We start from the raw sequence: 19,435 nt of genomic DNA on the forward strand, positions 1-19,435 counted from the left end.
TTATGAGACTGACGCCGCAATAAAGGCTCGAGGAATGTGTAGCAGTAGTCCTGTCCCGTTTGTGCTCAAACCTCCAACGCACTTCTGTATTTCTCAGCTGCTTCTGATTAGTCATCAAAAAGCTTGTTGGGAGAGAGGATCAGAGAAGGCATAAGCATGTATTGGGAATGGACGCACTTCTTAATTTGTAAATAATGGGGCTCTTAGCTTTTCTATTTTTAAGGACACAACTTATAAAGTAAAGAGCTATTTCATGGAGCTGTACAGTCATATAGTATTTTAGAGTCCTGTGGCTTTAAGCCAAACTTAGTTTGAAGGATGGTTACTGATCTGAATGTGTGGGTGTTGAAATGTCACACTGAGATGAAGATAAATTCTTTAAAATTTGGCATCGAGGGCATTTCAATTGGCTAATTCATATATTCCCAATTTCAGTGGGCTAAATGTTGAGAGAATGCCTTATATCAGCAGAGGAGACAGAACTGTGTCTATCTTTTATGCTTGGAATTTTAGCTAAGAGCTCTGGAGCAGGCTGGAACCCTTATTCTTGCAGCAGTTTCAATAACTGTTAGAGGTTGGAAGTTAATACATGCTAGATGCTGATCACAAAAATAGATGCTGGACAAAGAAAAGAGTTAAAGCTTTGCTTTATTTGTCTCACTTCCCATGCAGGACAGAGGTTTAGAAATAATTGTGCAGGAGAAAGGAATGGAGTGGTCTGAGAGGTCCAGGTACAGCAAAGATAAGAACAATAAAGTATAAAACTGATGGTGAAAGTGCTGATGAAAATGAGAAAAAAAAATCAAGTGACATGAGAAAGCCATTTGAAACACAAATGACCTAAAAGTATTATTTCTAAAGGGTTTAGTGTGAATGTATTTAAGCACTGTAACTTCCAGGTGAAGTTGTATTACAACTTCTGGTTCACAAAACTTTGTCATCTTCAACCCTCTCCTTAGTGAATAATGCCTGCACCCCTTAGCTTTAGACACCACCCATGAAACTGTCCCTGTGAAAAACCTTCCAAGTTGCAAGTTTTCTTACCCACCCTTTGCTCAGCAGGCTCTTAAAGACAGGCAGATCGAATGACTTGGCACTGTCTTGCTGTCATGTCAGTAGACAGGACTATATGATGACCTAATGGAAGTTTTGCAGCCCTTACTACCTATAGACACTCTCATCTTATGCAGCTGCCAAATTCATTTGCAAGGGTGAGCAACTGCCTTGATACTTGCCAAATGTTTCCACTGCCATAATAGCCCAGTATATTCCGTGATGTGTAACATACCCCTTCCTAGCTGCTGAATCTTTCTACATTTTTTGTAAGCACAGAGGTACCAGGGTTTCATTTTAGCATTGATTCATATCTTGCAATCATGCTCTTGTTCTCGAGGATTTTCAGGCTCCTAGGTGATTGCAAATGCTAGCCCCAGGTCTCTGCAGAGCTGGTTTGCTTGCATATTACCAAATAAGAACACAAGTCCTTCAGACTTATCCTGGGGCTACCACTTTGTGGGCAGAGCACCTTCATAGGGTTTAGCAGTCTGTTGATTTGATACTTTTTGCACTAGAAGGTCCCAGCCTGAATCACTTAAACTGGTGTCATTCCTTTCAACATTCATGTTTGCTCTCTGTTCCAAATGGCGTCTTTCAAGACACATTCTTTCTTAGGGCATCCTCAGTTTTCTCAGATGTCTTTTTCCCTTTGTCTCATGGACCTTATGGTAATTCTTTTTTTAAGTCTGTCATGGAGAGATTCTTTCTCGATTCTGTGTGATAAAAGATCCTCCCTCTCCCTTCCAATTGCTGATTTAAGACATTCTCCTTTTCAGGGTGTTCTGTCTTATAATGTGTCTAAATTTACATGGGCCATTTGATGCAGTTAGTGGCTGTGATACAAACCTATCACTTGTAAAATTTGTGGCCATTGAGCTTTTTCAGTAATTCATAGTGAGTTGGCTACTTTGATTCCTGACACTAGGTGTGATTAATTCATCTCAATAGTTCTCCAGGATGCAGTTTGTCTCATTTTCTGGTATTAATTTTCACAGCAAAAACAGGAGGTATAGAAGGCAGTGAAGTGATGTAAGGGGTGCATGTACGTTTATTTTCTTCGGTGGTGAGCAGAATTTCTCTCCTGCTTCCTGTGGTTTGCTGTCCCCTCAGTTGTGGTAATACAGGTCTTTAGGAATATGGTTTGCAATTCACCCTACAATGATCAAGAAAGAGTCTGAAGAAGCTTTTTCAATATATTTCTTTCTGTGAGTTATTTGTCCTGTGGCATACTGGATTAGGGAACTGCTGGTAATTAAAACTAACCCAGCTCAGAAAAAAAAAATTAATATGAATTGTCCAGATTTGTGAGTGCTCAGATCAGCACAGTGAAGGGGCAGGAACATGACACGGTTTGGGGAGGCAGAAATGACTATTTTGACAATATCCCACATCTATGTTGACTTAAGCCAATTATTAAATTCATATTAAATTCTTATGCTTGCAAAATAAATAGATTATTCTGTGGTTAGATCATCTTGCTGAACTGGCTGTGCACTGTGTTGCATAAGTACTAGTGTTGGTGAAAGGTGTAGGATGAAGGGTGGATTGTGGCAACATCTTTGGTTTTTTTGTAATTGTCTTGGAGCTACACCTATTGTTTTAGCTTGAAGATGTCTATACATGTCATTAATATTCAGGCTTTTCATATTCTCTGATTTCTCATTCAAGTACTGATATGACCTTAGGCTGATGAGCAGAGCTATTTTAAAAAGTGAAAAAAAAAAAAAAAAAGAAAAAAAGTAAGGAAAAACATCTTGGTTGGCAGCCAGCTTTGGTTTTTACAAGGGTTATTTTACCCTCATGCAGAACAATATGTAATTCAGGCATTTCATCAGGCACTTGCTCAAAAGAAAACTTTACAGCAGTGTTTTGCTCTAATTACATTAGTGTGGAAACAGTCTCTCTAGCAACATTAAGCACTAAGGTAATAGCATAATACAAGTTTTGGTAAGTCTGATACTGGGAGTTGCTGCATCTGGTAGCCCATTATAGAGGAGACTGCTGCAGCTCTTTGTGGCCAGGACCACAAGGATGTATCCTCAAGACGCATGTATACACACTATATGTGTATATACAGCCAGACATCAAAAAGTTCAGCACTCACACAAACAAACACAGCTTCAACAGCCTCATCCTTTCCATTCACTGGCTGACTGTGAAGAAAGCTTGTTTGTGGCAAATGCTTCTGTATACAACATGGATCCTCCAGCAAGTGGCTTTAAATTGTTACTCTGCTTAGTTCCTGGTCCCTGCATCCCGTGGTCTCCCAGCTGACGCACAAACACGCACTGGGTCTTTCTGGTAGCTGGTCTGACCAGTGGCCTGCCCCAGGTGTCCTGGTGTCCCTCCGGTAGCCAATTCTCAGACCTGGTCTCTGCAGTATCTGCCCCAGACTCATTGTTGCTTGGCTCCCAAGCCTTCTGCGTGGCTAGTCTGGCTTGGAGTGTGCCCGAGGTCACACACTGACACAGGCCATGTGCCTGGGCTCTGGCCTCTGCCTTCTGGTGCCTCAAGCACCCTGGGCCCCTATGACCTGCGGTGGTACAAACTCCAGCTGCTGGCATCTGTGTTTCTGCACATGGTCACACCGAATGGAGACTTTCTCTCACCCAGGAAAACAGTTAAAAATGTAGTTTAACAAGCAGATAGGACAATCTGCCTTGCACAGGCTCAGGGCATGGCTGAACAACCATACTGGGCAGCCACCTGTTTATATGCACCTGTCCTCTGTTAGCCCTTTCCCCCCACCCCCCCCAGCATCCTCCTATGCTTGTTCTTTCCCAAACCAACTTCACGCTTTACTAATCCTTGTCTTGCCTTCAGTTCTTTCTCCAAACATCCTGTACTGCCTTCTGCAATCCCAAAGTACTCTTTCTGGTATCTCACAATGAGTCCCATACCCAGTGGGCAGTAACCCCCTCCTTGAGTTTGTTAGGTGGTCTAGAGAGAGCCTTTCCTGTGAACTCTGTGTGTCTCTCACCCCTGGGGCCTGGGAGCAGCTGGACCGAGGGCTTGGTTTCTTTCATTTGGATTATTGGGGTTCCACTGCCCCACACTGTTCATTTGTGCTCTTTGTGTCTGAGGGGAGGAGCCTTTAATCACTGACTTATTTTTGTCTCTAAAAAGTCAGGAGTCTGGGTGGGCACTGCACAACTGCTTCAGCAGTGGAGGGTACAGCGTAGGCTCCCCTGTGACTCCTCAGTGCTGATGGTGCCAGTTTAAACTATGTGAAGCACATCCATTTTTTTTTTCAGTTCCTGAAGAACAACTAAGAACATAAATTTAAAAAACCCAAACCTCTAACCACCAGCTTTATATTCTTAATAGTAGTAAAGTGCAAAGTGAGGGGAAATAGGAAAGGATTAGGTGTTTATAAGTAATGGTTTTCATACAGTGCTTCTAACCACAAGAGAATTTTGTTTCTCAAATTTAAGTGTAGCAGGCTTCAGACTATAAAATGCTTTATTTAATCTTGGCTTGAAAGCAATGCCAGTGAAGTGGACCGGTCAGTTTTGTTAGGTGGTACTGACTAGCCAAGTCTTAGAAATGGTTCCAAAGTGCTTGTTATTCTAAATGCTAATTGATTGTTAGCAGTTAAAAGTCTCCCTTTGTTTAGGGTGAATTTCATGTTTTGAATGCGGCTTGTGTCTGCTTTGCGTTTTTTCCCCTTAGAGCAAACAAGTTTATACCTAGATCTTTATAGCCTTAGGTTATTTCAAGCTATAATTATTTCTCTTTCCTTCCCCCTGCTTCTAGGCTCCCCTGTTTTCAAGGCTGGACATGTTAAGCTTAGGAAGCTGTTGCCACTATCTCAAGTGGTGTTTGTTTCCACCCTCCGGACTCTTTCAGTCGAGTATGTCATTTTTCAAACTAGTTTTTGCTTTTTGTACTTGAGAACACCTTTCCTTCTATGCTGGGTTTTCTCTTTCTCCGATTTGTTGCTTTAGTTCAGACCACAAGAATTTGCATGCGTTTTTATGTGAAGAAGGCTTGCTTTAAGGTGATTCGTTGTTGAGCAAGCATTAGAAATGGAGGCACATCTTGTTAATAAAAATCAGATTTTTTCTTTTTATCCTGAAAAAACGCCTGGATAAATATAATAAAAGTCAGTTGTTTGCTGGTGGATATTACGAAAACCCCAGTATCCACACGCCGTAATGCACTCGGTCAATCTGTCACGACTGCGGGCAGCCCCAGCGCTTGCGGTGCCGCCTGGCAGCCCCGGCCGAGGGGCGATGCCGGGGTTCGCCCGGGAGCCGCCGCAGGGCCGGCGCGGCCGCGCTCGGAGCCCGCTCGCACCGAGGCGTTCGTGCCGCTCCTGCCGGTGCCGGAGCTCGGCCGGGGAGCGCAGCGGGCTCTTTAAGAAGCCCCCGTGCCGGTGGCTGTTGCCGGCTGCCAAGTGCGGGAGAAGCCGAGCTTTGCGGCGAAGGCCGAGCGTAAGCAGCCGGCTGGGGGAGATGCCGCCCCGCAGTGACTGACAGCAGGACCAGCTCTATGCAAATGGCGCCGGGGGCTCTGCCGGGGCTCTCTCCACACGCGCCGCCGCCTCTCGCCTCCCGCTCCCCGTAACGCGCCCTGCCTCGCTCAAAGCAATTGTTGCTTTTTTGGGGGGGACGTCGTTACACGTAAAATCATCTCCAGCACGGTTTCAGTTTGAGATTGTGTGAGGGAGCTGGGAGATGTGTCAGAGCTTGTTACTCCAGCTAAATTAGGTAATTTTTAGCTGGGTAATGTGCTAATCTTTAAACCTTTATGTTTTTAAATCCTGCATATGTCTGGTCTCTTCATACAAAAGTGTATTTTGCTTGTTTCTTCTCGCCTTCTTCAGTCTGAAGCCTTATGTAGGTCAGGCTTGGCTTAAGCAGATTTCCTGAACCTGCGTCAGCTTAAGCTGAAGGAATTTTAATAAACCCTCCCTTGTAGGCGTGGGCCTAAATGAGACTAGCCTAGTTAAGCCTGATCTTTTTCTGTTTGTGAAAAAGAGCTGAGCAGAGCTAGGGACTGCATGGTGGCTCCAGGAACGGCTTCCTTAATTCAAAGCTAACAATGGTTGGGAAGGCCAGATCTTCTAATTTTACCTTATCTGAAAAGCTCGATTTGCTAAAACTCGTGAAGCCGTATGTTAAAATTCTCGAGGAACATACCAATAAGCATTCTGTAATAGTGGAAAAAAACAAATGCTGGGATATTATAGCTGATAACTACAATGCCATCGGAGTAGATCGCCCTCCTCGTACTGCACAGGGCCTGCGCACGCTGTACAAGAGGCTCAAAGAATATGCCAAACAGGAGCTATTGCAGCAAAAGGAGACTCACTCAGATTGTAAAAGCAGCATTTCCGAGCCAACCAAGAAAGTTGTGGAGATGATTCCACAGATTTCCAATGTGTGTTTAAGAGACAGGAGCGGTGTTCAAAGGTGAGACAATTCTTTTTATTTTGTTACTGAATGAAAATTATGGCGCCTCCTATCTACTTTGTAAGGCTTTTGCTTGTGCTCAGGCACCTAAAGGAAGTGTTTATCAGAGAAAATTCCCAAATGGGAAACAATGACAAAAATAATACTGCTTTTGTTTTATGAGAAGCTTTATGTTGACTTAGCATTGCATTAATTTTTTCAGCTCTTTCAAAGCTTGTTTCAGAGTCTTTGTCATACTCTGGAAAGTGAGGGTTAAGAGAGAATCTAAAGAGAAATAGTAGCTCCAACCTCTACCCCTCCCCTACCTTTTAATAGGCAGATTATTCAAACACTGGCAAAGTGATGGCTATTCTCCTCCATTTAAGGTAATACTGCAGTCATTTTGCAACATATGGAACTGTTACCAGTTTATATAGGATTTTTAGGAAAGTTAGTTCACAAAGCTAAGAAACATTATTCACCTTTTTTCTCTCATTTAATTTGGTGTTCGCATGTTATGTTTCAGCTAATCCCAACCCTTTAAAGAAAAAAAAATTGATTCTCCACACTGCAGTGCTTTTGTGAGTGCAAATGTTTTTTTAAATTGTACTTTTCTTGCATTGACGGTGGTTCCCTGAAGCTGAAGCAAAGCTAATTGCAGTCTAAACTCCAAGCAGTTCTGTGTCGTATGTGAGGTAGTTTAAATACAGAGAGAAATGGAGAGGTACAGCACTAGAAGTTTTCTTCTTTTTTTTTTTTTTTTTTTTTTTTTGCAAGGTTTCTTTTTTTTACTGCTCAGTAAAGTGAGACACACTGTCTAGATTTGAGCCAGACATAATACAGGCAGGCACTGTGCAGGCTTTCTCCCACAGCTGGCTAATGCCCCTCATATCTGACTTGCAACACTCTGCTGGTTCTGTATTGGTCCTTCAGGGATCAAAAAATGCCTGGGTCGAATTTTGGTTCCTCCAGATACAAAAACTAAGCTAGGGAGTGGGGGAGGGAAGTAAAATAACTCCCCAGCAACCATGAGAAAGCCCTGATTTTTCTTATTTTCCCAAGCAGATTAATGGGAAGCAAACTTTCCGTTTTTTAATCAGATACACTGATAGTGAGTGCAGCAGCGTAACACTCTAAGAAAAGCTGGCATGCGCACACTTGCTGAATTGGATTCATGGTGCCACTGGTTGAACTGAATGGTAACAATTGTCTAAATCCCAGCATGCCAGATGCTCTAAAAATATTCTGTTGTGGGTTCTTTGCGTAAAGAAGTCTAAAGCAACTGGACTGGGCTGCTGCTCCTGGTGAATGCCCCTGGAGGAACCATTCCAAAGAATTCTCTGGAACAAAATGAGGCTTTTAATTGCGCTAATAAAGGTTGCAGTGTCTTGACTACCAACTTTTGTAAGGGGGGGGGGGGAAAATAGTGTGAGAACTTTAGTTTGTAGATCGGCTTATAAAAAGCACTGACGCTTTTAGTGAATGATTAAGAGCTAATGATCTCCAGAGTTTGTCTCCTGTAATTTAAACATTTTTTGCAGTTTTTTACGGGTCCAGGATCACTGACTTGATTACTGCTTACTCAAAATGGTTGTTCCTAGGAACAGCCACTACACTGTGGGCTGAAGCAAAAGAACATAATTTAAAAGATGATTTTTTTCCCTGCCCAAATATGTAATTATTTGATAGTTCTCTGGGTTGCATTTTACCCTAATTTTTTAAACCCAGTCTTGGGTTTTAACTCACCAGGATATGACTTAGGTTTTGGAGGAGAGAAATATGACTTATAACGAGCCCAAATTCTTAATCGCACCTTTAAGCAATTTCTACCTCGCTGTGATTAAACAAAACCTGGTGAATCATGGGTGCCTGCAGGGTTATAAACACCATGCCCTAATTGTGGTAACTGTTGTTTGTCTTTCTTTCAGTCAAGTTGTCAGAAACAACATTAGTAACCACCATACAGGCAGCTCTTTTGTTTCTCAATTCCTTCTTTCTCTCTTTGCTGTCTAATTGTTTTCCTCTTAAGAGGCTGACTAAGGAAAAAAAAAACAAGCCTCATCAGAGTTACCTGAAGATCTGGTAATTTTTTAGTTCTCTGTGGATTACACTATTAAGAGCTGGATTTTTTTCACTGTTTGGAGGCTCTAGTCTATGCTAAAAAATCTTACCTTTCTTTCTTCTATTTAACCTCTCTTACTTTCTCTTTCTGCTCTCTCTCCATTTCCTTTTGTCAGAATGACCTGCTTCTCCTGCTGGTTGTTTCCACTTTTCTCAGGCTAGAAGCTGGCCAGGAGCCAGCAAATAAGAAGGAGAGAAGCTTTATTAGAAGCTGTGGTTGTGAAGAGGGGGGAAACTCAGAATTACATTCAGCGCTGGGGAAAACTAGTGAAAATTTGTGTGCAGGATAATGCTTCTGATCCTGAGAGAACTAAAACAATGTAAGAAAAAAGCATATAGGAAAAAGTGAAGCTTTGTGGCATGAGGTAGAAGGGTGTAAGGTGATATAATTGATACTCTATAGGCAGCTCAGGTAACAGTCAATAGAATTAAGATTATCTTGGTTTTTCTTCAGGGGATTTATGAAAGGTCAGTTTTCAATGTCTGCTTCAGGTGGACAGTGGTTTTAAAAGAATCTTTAGTTTAAATAGTTTGTGTGGTTGACAGGCTTTATTTTTGGAAAATATATTGCTCTGACCCTGATGAGCCTTTTTGCAACTGAGTACTGAGAAGCTTTCATGCTTTTATTATAGAAAATGCATTTTCATGTTAATGGATGGCAGGCTAAGTCAGGATCCTTCAGAAATTGCAACTGTGATTGCTTACTTCCTTTAAACCAAGAGTTTTGAAGACCATGGGAGATCCAGAAGTTATGATCATGCCACCTTTTCATTAAGGAGTTAGTGCATTTATGTGGGAACAGGATGTATAAATTACATTTCTTCTTTGTTTCTGGGAATTTGAGCCCACATCTCTTACTAACCAGGATTGTGTTTTAATAATCAGATAGTTTCTCAGTGTGTGGCTTGCAGGGCTCTGATGGCATTTTAAGGTGTAGAAAAACTCCACTGCTCACCCCCAAATTTAAGATGCTGGCTCCAGTCCTCCAGGATTGGGGAGCATCTGTGAATGTCATGTTAATCATAGATCCACTTGCTGCCTTTAATTGCTAGCAGCAGTTTTTGAAAGGTTCAGAAATGTCTTGAGTCTGCAGCCACCAGTTACAACCTCTGTTTTAGACAGTCCTGGCCATGAGGGTGCACTGACTTGGTTGTCAATCCCAAGTTAATATATTCGTGTTCCCATGTAACTCTATACTGCCTTCCCAGTCATGCTGCAAGTATTCTTTGTAGATCTGTACAGTAATAGATCAAGAAGCTGATCTGGCTTAAAAAAGCATTACTTGAATAAAGGAGTGATGTGCAGAAGTGTAGGGTTTCAAACACAACTGATGGTAGACAAGTGTCAGGAACAGCTTGAGCCATTATTATCATCAAAGCCAGTGTAATGTCAAATCATGATTTGAGATGCTGCTGACTCAGGGATTTACACAAAGACAGATGAGTCAAGTGGGTGTTGTTCTTTGAATAAAAATTGCACAGGAATATAGGCTGTTCTTAATGGAAACATTTTTATGTCTTGAAGCTTCAGAAGAAATATTAAGATCAATGATTCAAAGAGAAAGAGCAAGACTAGCTTGGTTCCCAAATCTACTGGCAAGGGTTGTCTTTTAGGCTTTGGTTTCTTTTCCCAAGGCTCTGTGTAATTTTATTTAGTGATTATTTTACATTGAAAAAAAAACCCCAAATATTTGGGTGCATGAATCAGAAACAGGGAGCACATTAAGACAAGGGGAGAAAAATAAGTTTGGGAGATGGAAATGTTTCTGCCATAGTCCACTCCATCTAAATTAATGTCCTTTTAAAATCACCTTTTATATTATATAAACTTTTTCCTGTTACTGGCATGACTTGGTGCTGCTTTTTTTTTTTTATATTTTCATTTGTCACTAATAACCCTTCTTGCTTCTTCAGTGTCAGCGGGTCCTACCAGATGAGCTCTCTGTTGGCTGCACTGCCTTTAGAGCAATAAAATCTGAATAAGACAGGGCTGTGTGGTGGAAAGAAAGAGGGGCACAGGTGGTGTTCAGGTAATGAAAGAGAGTCTTGAGCACAGATAGCAGAGTAGTATTCAAATGAAGCTTTGGTTACTTACAGCTGTGCCTTTAAAATAGTTTTTAATGGATTATTTAAATATGATTTTGTGTGTTCTAGTGCTAGTATCGATAAAGAAACAATTGCTGGTACCAGTTCACCACAGGCAATGCTGGATCACCATCCTGCGACAGTCATGATGGACTTGCAGTCAGAAGAGGATGTCAAACCTCCTCCTTCTCTGATTATAGACTCACAGCAAAATGAGAAATTAGATCAAGAGGAAGAACACCAGCTGGTGCATATTATGGAAAGGTCTCCTTCAACATCAGTGTCTTCAGTCGATATGAGAGTGATGATGTCTCCTTCCCCTGTACCAAGAAGAGATGAGTTTTTTAGGCTTGAGGTTGGAGAACGCTTTAGACCGATGTGTGGTTATGACCCACAGATGTTACAAATGCTGAAAGAGGAGCATCAAATAATATTAGAAAACCAAAGAAAAATTGGTCTTTATGTCCAAGAAAAAAGGGATGGTTTGAAAAGAAAGCAGCAACTGGAAGAAGAACTGTTGCGAACAAAAATCAAAGTAGAGAAGCTGAAGGCAATACGACTACGCCGTGATCTGCCAGAATACAGCAGTATCTAAATATTTTATTACTTCTGTCATATTCTTTGAAATACTTAATAGTAAATGCAGAATTGTTTCTTATGTTAATATGGATGGATCAAAATCTGGGCTTGAGATGTGAAAGCGCATATTGTTTAGGTACCTTAGAAAAATACCTCATGTGGGTTTGAATGCACCAACTCTTCTGGTCTAAAGTATAATCAAATCCACTTGTAAGTGTTTAGATTGATAAAAATCCAAACTTTAAAAATATTTCCACTTATCTCTAGAGTTGTGATGAGCTAATGGAAATTTAACTCAGCTCTTGTTGAAAATTTTGGTCATATGCATTATTTTTTCAAATAATCACCTTTAATATCTTAATGAAGTTGCAGGTAAATAAATGCATATAAGAAGGAGAAATAAGAAGCTATGTTTAAATGGTTTATTCTTTTCAAGTTGGTAAATCTTATTACAGTAGTGACATTTTGCTGATATGTCAGCTTGGAAAGCAAAATTACTGGATTGTTATATTTTTTTATTGTTCAGTAGACAGTTGGATAAATGTACATCTTTTTAAAAGTTAATACTTTTTAATTTTTTCCAGTGGAGAAGTGTTTCCATAGGATGCTATCAAAATAGAGACAATGAATGCAACACTTGGTTTTTAAAACTGCATGCATATGTAATTTGTGTGTACAGTTACCATGATTGTGTATTCAGTTATAGTGATTATGCTGGTGATCAACCACATAAATATCTACTTTGCTCATTTGCATGCATAATTACTACAGTGCATGTGCAACCAAGACAGTTGCAGGTGCCTTTGATCAATATCACTATGACTATAAGCTACTGAAATAAAATAGTTTCTGTATGTACGTAACATGTGACTTGAAATCAACAGAGGATTGTGTTATTCTGGGTCTCTTTTATAGATGCTGTTGTTCTGACCTTCGATTAGTTTCAAATAAAAAGCCCCAAATGAAAACAAAATTGATTTCTTCTCTCTGTCCTGGTAGCAGCTGTTTTCTCTCTAGTTATGATCAATGTTCATAACTGGAGTAAAAATATGTGGAAAATATCAGTCCTAGATGATTAATTTCTTCATAATTCTTAGTCTCCTGCCTGTTGTGAATGGATCCACAACTGCCTTAGACCTCTCGCTCCTTATTCCCTGTAACAATGCTTTCCCCTTCCTCTAACCTTTACAGCAAGAAAAGGAAATGAAGGACAGCATCAAGGAAAAAGAGAGAACAAAGGAAATGTAATTCCTCTGGTGCCTCCCATCTCAGAGGGCCCCAACAACAGAATGAACAAAAGCAATAGGAAGGAGACTGTTTCTTCCTCACTCCTGTCACCACTGTTTTCCCAAATTTGCTTTTCTCCACTCCCACAAACCTCTGCATGCAAGCATGGGGCATTGGTCTGCATCTGCAGGCTTGCAATGAGGTAAGGCTGACACCTCCTTGTTGGTCTTCTGAGGAAATCAGGTACCACAGGGGTAGGTACTTGCTGAAAACTGAAGACTGGAAGCATGTAAGTGTAGTTGAGGAGCTTCAAGAATTGTAGTTAAAATTTATTTTATTGTGATACAATAATCTTGACTGTCACTGCCCAAGATCACTTTTAACAGGTTTCAGGTAGGAAAAGTAAAGGAAGCAAGTCTTTTGTTTACAAACTGAGGAAAAATACAGAACAGTGAAAGCAGGTGTTGGCAATGTGGAGTTCCTCAATACTTTTTCAGTTGTTTTCTTGAGAAGAGAGTGCTGTAAGTGTTTTGGGAATTTTTGTGTGTACTGAAAATGATGGTGCCTGGATATGTGGCCTTTGTTCCAGTACAGTCCTTGTCTTTCTGCTGTGTTTCGTAGTTCAAGGACATTGACCTGGTTTTGTGTAGCTGGAAGTGCTTCAAGGAGATACTCACTTCTCTGAGTTTACAAGGATCAAAATACTGGCTTTAATAAATAAACACAGATTTTATTTGTTCTGCTTCTCAGAAATGGGAAACAACACAAAATTATGTGCCCTTATCTTGTAATTTGGAAATGTATGATCTTATCCTTTCAGTTGAAAGTGAGAATTCTGGTTTCCAGCAGTGAGGAATTGATTTCTAGTTTCTGTTCTTACATATTATGCAAACGAACAAATTTCATATAGTTCAGAAAATAATTCCTAAATGGCTCATTGTCTTGCAGTGGTTTTGAATTATAGGTACTCTTAACACTAGCCACCAAAGTGCTCTGGAGACTTAAAGATGTTTTCTTCTGATGCTAGATGCAGAGGTGATTCCCAGGGTTTCTACTGGCATGGTGTTTTTATTTTGAGGGCTAGAACTAGAGGAGTTTTCGATCTTGGAAAGCTTACAGTCTTTTCTGATCTGGCAGGCAGAGTAGTTGCAAAAATAGGACTCTGTGTAGAGCAAAGTCTCCCTTGTGTTCTTGATGTTGGAAGGGGAAGAATGCAAATGAGTAAAGAAATAAAATACACTGTCCCCTTATAGTTGGTGTTCTTCTGTGTTTCGTTGTTCTGACTTTGTGTCACTTGTTAGTGGAAAACTTTCATCTGCAGGCAGCACCTCTGTTCGGAGATCTCATGCTTCTTATTTGCGGTGTTCTCAGTTTTGTTTCTTTGGACTTTTGGGGAGCTTGGGAAAGGGGGAGACATCTGTTGAGTGTGTACCCATGGAGTTTGCTCCTTTCTTTACTAGTGAGATGGTTATTTCCTTTCACTAGGGAAGTGTTTCTTCTTTCAGTGGCATTATATTGCTCTCTCAGTGCACTGTGGTGCTGACTATATATTGTACCTCTCTGTGGTGGTGAATTTGCATTTCTTTCTCACTCCACATCTGCTTTACAGTATCAGGTTATCTTTCTGAGTCAGACTTCTCACTTCTCCGTGCTTGTTCCTGGTTTTTTTCCATGTATTCCTAATGTTGGGTACATGAACCACAGCTGTGGCTGGTCCTTCTGGACCATCAAGTGCTATGAATTTTTACTGTTCCAGCAAATGATACTGTGCTAGCATGTGTGAGAGGGATGGTAGGAAGCCCTTCCCTCCTTTACCCTCATTCTTATCCTCTTACTCCCTTTGCTACATCTGGCAATGCCATTCCTTGTCTGCGTGTTTATAATGTACAGAGTACAAGCAGAGTAATTTTAGGCAAGGACAAATTTCTACCATATGTTCATGTCCTTCTACTAAGATAACTGCAATAAACAGGCTGTAGGAGTAACTTAATTCCAAACATCTAATGGATTTATGTTTAGGATTAGAATAAAAAAACTGTACCTATGATAACTTTGTGATAATTGTGATAGCATCTTGTGTAATTTCATTTATCCAAGTAACTGGCTAACAATCAGTCTATAATTTCATTGCTGCTACCTAATTATTTTGCTCTTTTTTTTTTTGTTCCTGCTTCCCCCTGTAAGCTTTTGATTCCTGTGAAATGCTTGCCTTAGATGAGAATTCTTATCAGGTAAAAATGGTAAGAGAGAATACTCCAAGACTGGGAGAGATTGCTTGTAGCTAATTGTTCTTGTTACACCCCTGTTTTCTAGCATTTCCCACTTAACTAGCTTAAATTTATTTCTTTCATTTATATTTCTACATATTTTCTGACTTGGGATTTTTCCCCCTCATACAATGAAAATGTGTAAACTTGAGCTTGCATACTGTCTTCTTTGGGCAAACTTATGGTCATTGGATTCCCAGTAATGAAAGCCATTAAGTTCCTTATAATTAAATGATAGTTATTTCTGAGTGGGAGAAAGAAACAAGAAATTGTGCTACCCAGGCTGCCTGGCTAAGCTGTCTTTTAAAATTTCCTATGTCTTTTTTAAAAGTGCTTTAGGGTGCTTCCATGTCAATTTTAACTTCAGTAAAATAAAAAAAGGGTTACTCAAGAAGATGATAAAATGTTGTTTTCCTAAGATGTTGATTACTTTTCCGTTTTGCCAATGAAAATAAAAAGATGCCTCCAAAAAGAACACTTTTAGCATTAAAATGCACCAAATTTAGCTTCTCAGTGTGTATTACTAACAAGTAAGGCCATTATTATGTTTTTAATATCGAGGTCTTAAATCATTTGAGCAGTCTTACTGCCTGTGTCTTAGAGTAAAAAAAAGTATTTGCCTTGGTGTCAACCTGTGTGTAGTGATGCTTGCTCTTAAATGGCATGAAGTTTGTCTGGGTAAAGTTTTTCTCCATAGTAAAGATGCAGTTTCCTGAAGTTCCATTGAATGTTAACTAACCAAATGTGAATTCTTCCTGGTAAAAACTACAGTTGTCCAGTGGTAAAATAGTTGAAAACCTTGTGTTTGATTTGTGTACGTGGGGAGGTGGATGTGGGTCAGAGAACCTGAGGAAAGCTCACCTATTCCCCACTGCCCCTGCCTTTCTTCCATTCTATGGGATTTTCATACTGTTTTATCTTATTGGTTACACAGAATGATTGATTTATTGATGCATCCAAATATCTCTTCAGTATAACACCTTGTTTGACTCTGTATTACTCACACAAGAAGAATATAATACAATTTTAATTGAATACTTAATCAGCAGTCACTACACATAATTTATTATTTCTGTTTACTCTTTAACAAAACTGCAGACTTGGAGAATGCTACTGATTTTTTTTTGTATTTTACATATGCAATTATATATATTTTTGAAAGAAGTCACTGTTTCTCGGCCATTTGCTTTTGGATTGATTTTCATTTATAGTTAGGCACAATAGTTAGCATAATTTGACATAAATATCATGAAAAAATAATTCCACTGGCTTACATTGCCCCTCCGGATTTGGTTGACTTCAGGACCCAGTTTGGTTAAGACTCGGTCATTTTGTTTACAGTATTCTGTGTGTCACAGTTTGCTTGCTTTGTATGTTGTTGTAAGAGCCTGGTCTGTATTGCTAATACTTTCTCAAAAAATATGCATTTTCTAAGTTTGGACATTTCTGCATGCTTGAAAAAAGTAAACCGGTCTACAAATCTGGGTTTTAATTTTTTTTTTCTAGCTTTTATTTAACAGAAGCAACTGGACAAAGGGTTTATCTAGTTTGGGGATGGGAAGAGGGGATGTTGGACTGTCTGTGGTTAGTTGCTACAATATTGTTTGTGTCCTGCATTGCATCAGATAATTCGCAGTAGTGTCGAGTTGTATTTGTTACTAATCACTGAATATGTCATGTGAAAGAAGTAGTTTATCATAACTCAGCAGCATTTTGCAGATAAATTTTACATAGACCACTTGTCAATACTATCATTTTGTGAAGTCAAAATGTTTATGTGTGTAGGCAGCAGAGATACAGGATTAAAACCATTATGTTACTATTGCTATTGCCCTGTTCTCTATTGTAATATGGGATCTGTTTTGGGGTGCGCTGTAAGGCAACCCCAAACAAAATTGACCTGTAAGCTCTGCAGGTTTCACCCAAGTAATGTTTGCATTGCTTTGCATTGTAAGGAGGCTTTGGCAGTAGGTTGTACATGACAAGATGACCTTAGTAGCATTAACTGTCAGTTTGGCCAGGCTACTTTATGCTGTTACCTCCTCTCAGGCTATAAAGTTTGTGTTCTTTGTATGTGTTTGTGGATGACTCATCTTTTTTCCTGTGAAACAAATTGCAGGGAGAAAACTCTGTTTAGCATATATTGAATTTTTATCATCTTTCCTTCATAGTGTTTCAGTTTCCCTGTGCTTTTGAAAAAGTATTTGAAACTTGGCATCAAGCTGGTCTTTGGCCATTCCTATGAAATCTCACTCAAGTTTGTCTTAATTTGTAAGTCATTAACAAACACAGAAGGTGGTCATTTTCAGAACAAGTTTGTTACACTTTGGATGTAGTCCATAACAACTGATTCTTAGGAAAGCCTGTCCAGCCTGAGCACTTTGCTCTCTTGAGAGTGGATGAGGGAGTTCTAAGCTGTGAACACCTTCAATGAAAGCAAGAAAATGTGTATGTAGTTTTGCCAGTAATAGGACAGACAGCCTCAATGAGGGAGCCACCTTGTTTAGATCCAGGGGGTGGCAGATGACAAAAAGGATCTCAAGCACACTTGGTCTTCTTTTGGGTCAGTAAGGGTTTCAGACAGATGTTGGACTGTCCAGCTGGATGGGTAATGGCCAAGCTCTTTTGCAAAAAGACCAGCAATAGCCTGGAAAATACAGATTGTAGCTCTGTGGTTCACAGTGCTGCATAGTGTGTGTGCAGAAAAGGACTAGACGAAGTTCATTTAGGGAATTTAGCCTTTGCTGTTTGTTAAAATTATTTCTGCTAGATAAAATCTATTCTGTTATGTAACTGTATGTGCTAATTTGCTGTACTTGAGTTTTGAAAATACACAATTCCTAAGTGAACTTCTGAGGTGGCACTAAAGATTTTTTCAGCAGTCCAGAACTTAAATATATATACTTGGAGAGTTACGGTTACTTGAGCTCTGAAGATCTAGTTGGCATCTCTAAAGCTTGTTTTCAGAGGGCATAGAGATAAATTTAATCTTTTTCTAAACCTCATCCTTTGCTCATGAGTGTGCCCAAGCCCGTGTATTTGTAGGCGCACATGTGCCCAATGAGATAACACATAGGGGCAGTTGATAAGAAGAGCTGCACGTGCTGCAGAGGCTTTCCAGTGATGCCAAGGGTCAAACCAGTCCTTTGGGAATAGCAAGTAGAGCTGGTCTGCTGATGGAAAGCTGCCACATTTCCGTGTCTTCTAGCATTTCCTTATATAAGTGGTCAGCTTGGGACCAAAAATAGGCAGGGTTGACATAAAGTAGGCTCTGTTAAAAGAATCATGAATTTAAGTCTTCCTGCATGGAATCATCTTATTAATTTAAATCGGTCTTTGTATGCAATTTAAGTTGTATTCAGTTTTCTTGCATCCAGAGCCAGCAAAGGCAGCACAGTAAACACCTCGTACCTCCACAGTGATGAATTTCTTCTCTTTCCTTCTTGATTTTCCCTGCTCTGTTTTGCTTTCCTAGTAAGAATGACAACTAAAGCTCTAGGTTTTTGTGTTTGGGCCATAAATATTACTTTTCTGCTTGGACTACTGAATGGATTACATTTATGTAAATCAAAGTTATGTAACTTGATTTGGAAAGATTACTTTTTCCTTTTCCAAATATTTCGTCAGCCACTCTGCAAGTAATCATTGCTGCATAACACATGAAAATTCCAAAAAATATGACTCATCCTTTGTGTGCCTCTTCCCGGGGTAATGTCATAAATTTTAAACAGTCCTGTTTAAATAATTTAGGACAGGAATATGTCGTGTTTCATGCTTGTGAGAGTGGGCATAAGTTTTATTGATTACTTGTATTTTGAGGACTCTTTAGTATAATCCAGGGAAATCAAAGATGGCCATTAACAAAGACAAACAGGACATTAAAAGATTTTTTACTTCTGGTATGTGCTAAAACAGATGTTAATATGAAGGATATGTAATCTTAATAAATCCCTTTCTGCCTGCTTGCTTTTTGTTACAGATCTAAGTGTTTGCATTTTAGAAATAGAGATTTTTTTACAGTACAGAAATAGCCTTTTTTTTCTAAAAAAAAAATGACAGGAGTATTAAGAAATGCTTAAGAGAATGCAAAACCACGTATTTTCAAAGTACTGTGTATGAATTTAGCTGAGTACTTTCCTTTTGCAAATAAACACAAAAGGATGAAGACTTATATCTCTGCAAACTGCTTCCAGAAATACCTGCTTTTTGAGAAGGCTACAATTAGCCTGTGATTGTGTAATAGTCTATTAACTTTTTTTTTTTAAATAATGTGGGGTTTTTTGTAATTTAAATATTTGGAATATTTTCATATCACATTTACACTATAATTTATTGCAATAACATTCAATATTTACAGAACCCAAGAATAAATTTTGCTTTCGAGTATCACTTCTGCATTTATTTTTTGAAGTAAAAACCCCTTTACTTGACAAAATAATCAAAACAACTTTCAATGTGGATGGCAACATTAAGAAGTGTAGTAAACAGTCGATTTGGATGGCATTTGACTGGTTCCAATGTTTTACCGAGCTGATCTGGCTCACTGCACCGAATGATGCCTGCAGCTTTTCAGAATTCTCAATGATGCTGCTTTTTCCTTTGATAATAGAACTTGCACATCTATTTCTGTGGACCTGACAGAAGCTTTCAGCTTAGTTCATTAAATTTTTACAGTGAAAGCTGGAGTCAGTTGGATTTTTAGACA

General features: G+C 39.5%; 2 protein-coding genes across 5 annotated transcripts in view; both read left to right on the forward strand.

Annotated features, from left to right (window-relative positions):
- The window catches only part of RAD54B (RAD54 homolog B), a 63,717-nt gene that overhangs the window by 12,356 nt on the left and 31,926 nt on the right, over positions 1–19,435 (forward strand). The window lies entirely within an intron of this gene.
- FSBP (fibrinogen silencer binding protein) lies at positions 6,046–12,199 on the forward strand. The gene is made up of 2 exons (XM_066178692.1): positions 6,046–6,473; positions 10,727–12,199. Exons 1-2 carry the CDS (start codon positions 6,103–6,105, stop codon positions 11,250–11,252), a joined length of 897 nt encoding a protein of 298 aa, XP_066034789.1. The 5' UTR covers positions 6,046–6,102; the 3' UTR covers positions 11,253–12,199.

Source organism: Chamaea fasciata, unplaced genomic scaffold (assembly GCF_029207755.1).
Source record: "Chamaea fasciata isolate MVZ Bird 193981 ecotype frontalis unplaced genomic scaffold, bChaFas1.0.hap1 SCAF_1, whole genome shotgun sequence".
Classification (NCBI taxonomy): Eukaryota; Metazoa; Chordata; class Aves; order Passeriformes; family Sylviidae; genus Chamaea; species Chamaea fasciata.

Excerpts from the sequence above, each read along its gene's own strand:
- FSBP (XM_066178692.1), top strand. The coding sequence starts at position 6,103 with ATGGTTGGGAAGGCCAGATCTTCTAATTTTACCTTATCTGAAAAGCTC. Across the intron at positions 6,474-10,726 it reads GACAGGAGCGGTGTTCAAAG|TGCTAGTATCGATAAAGAAA; the intron begins GTGAGACAATTC and ends TGTGTGTTCTAG.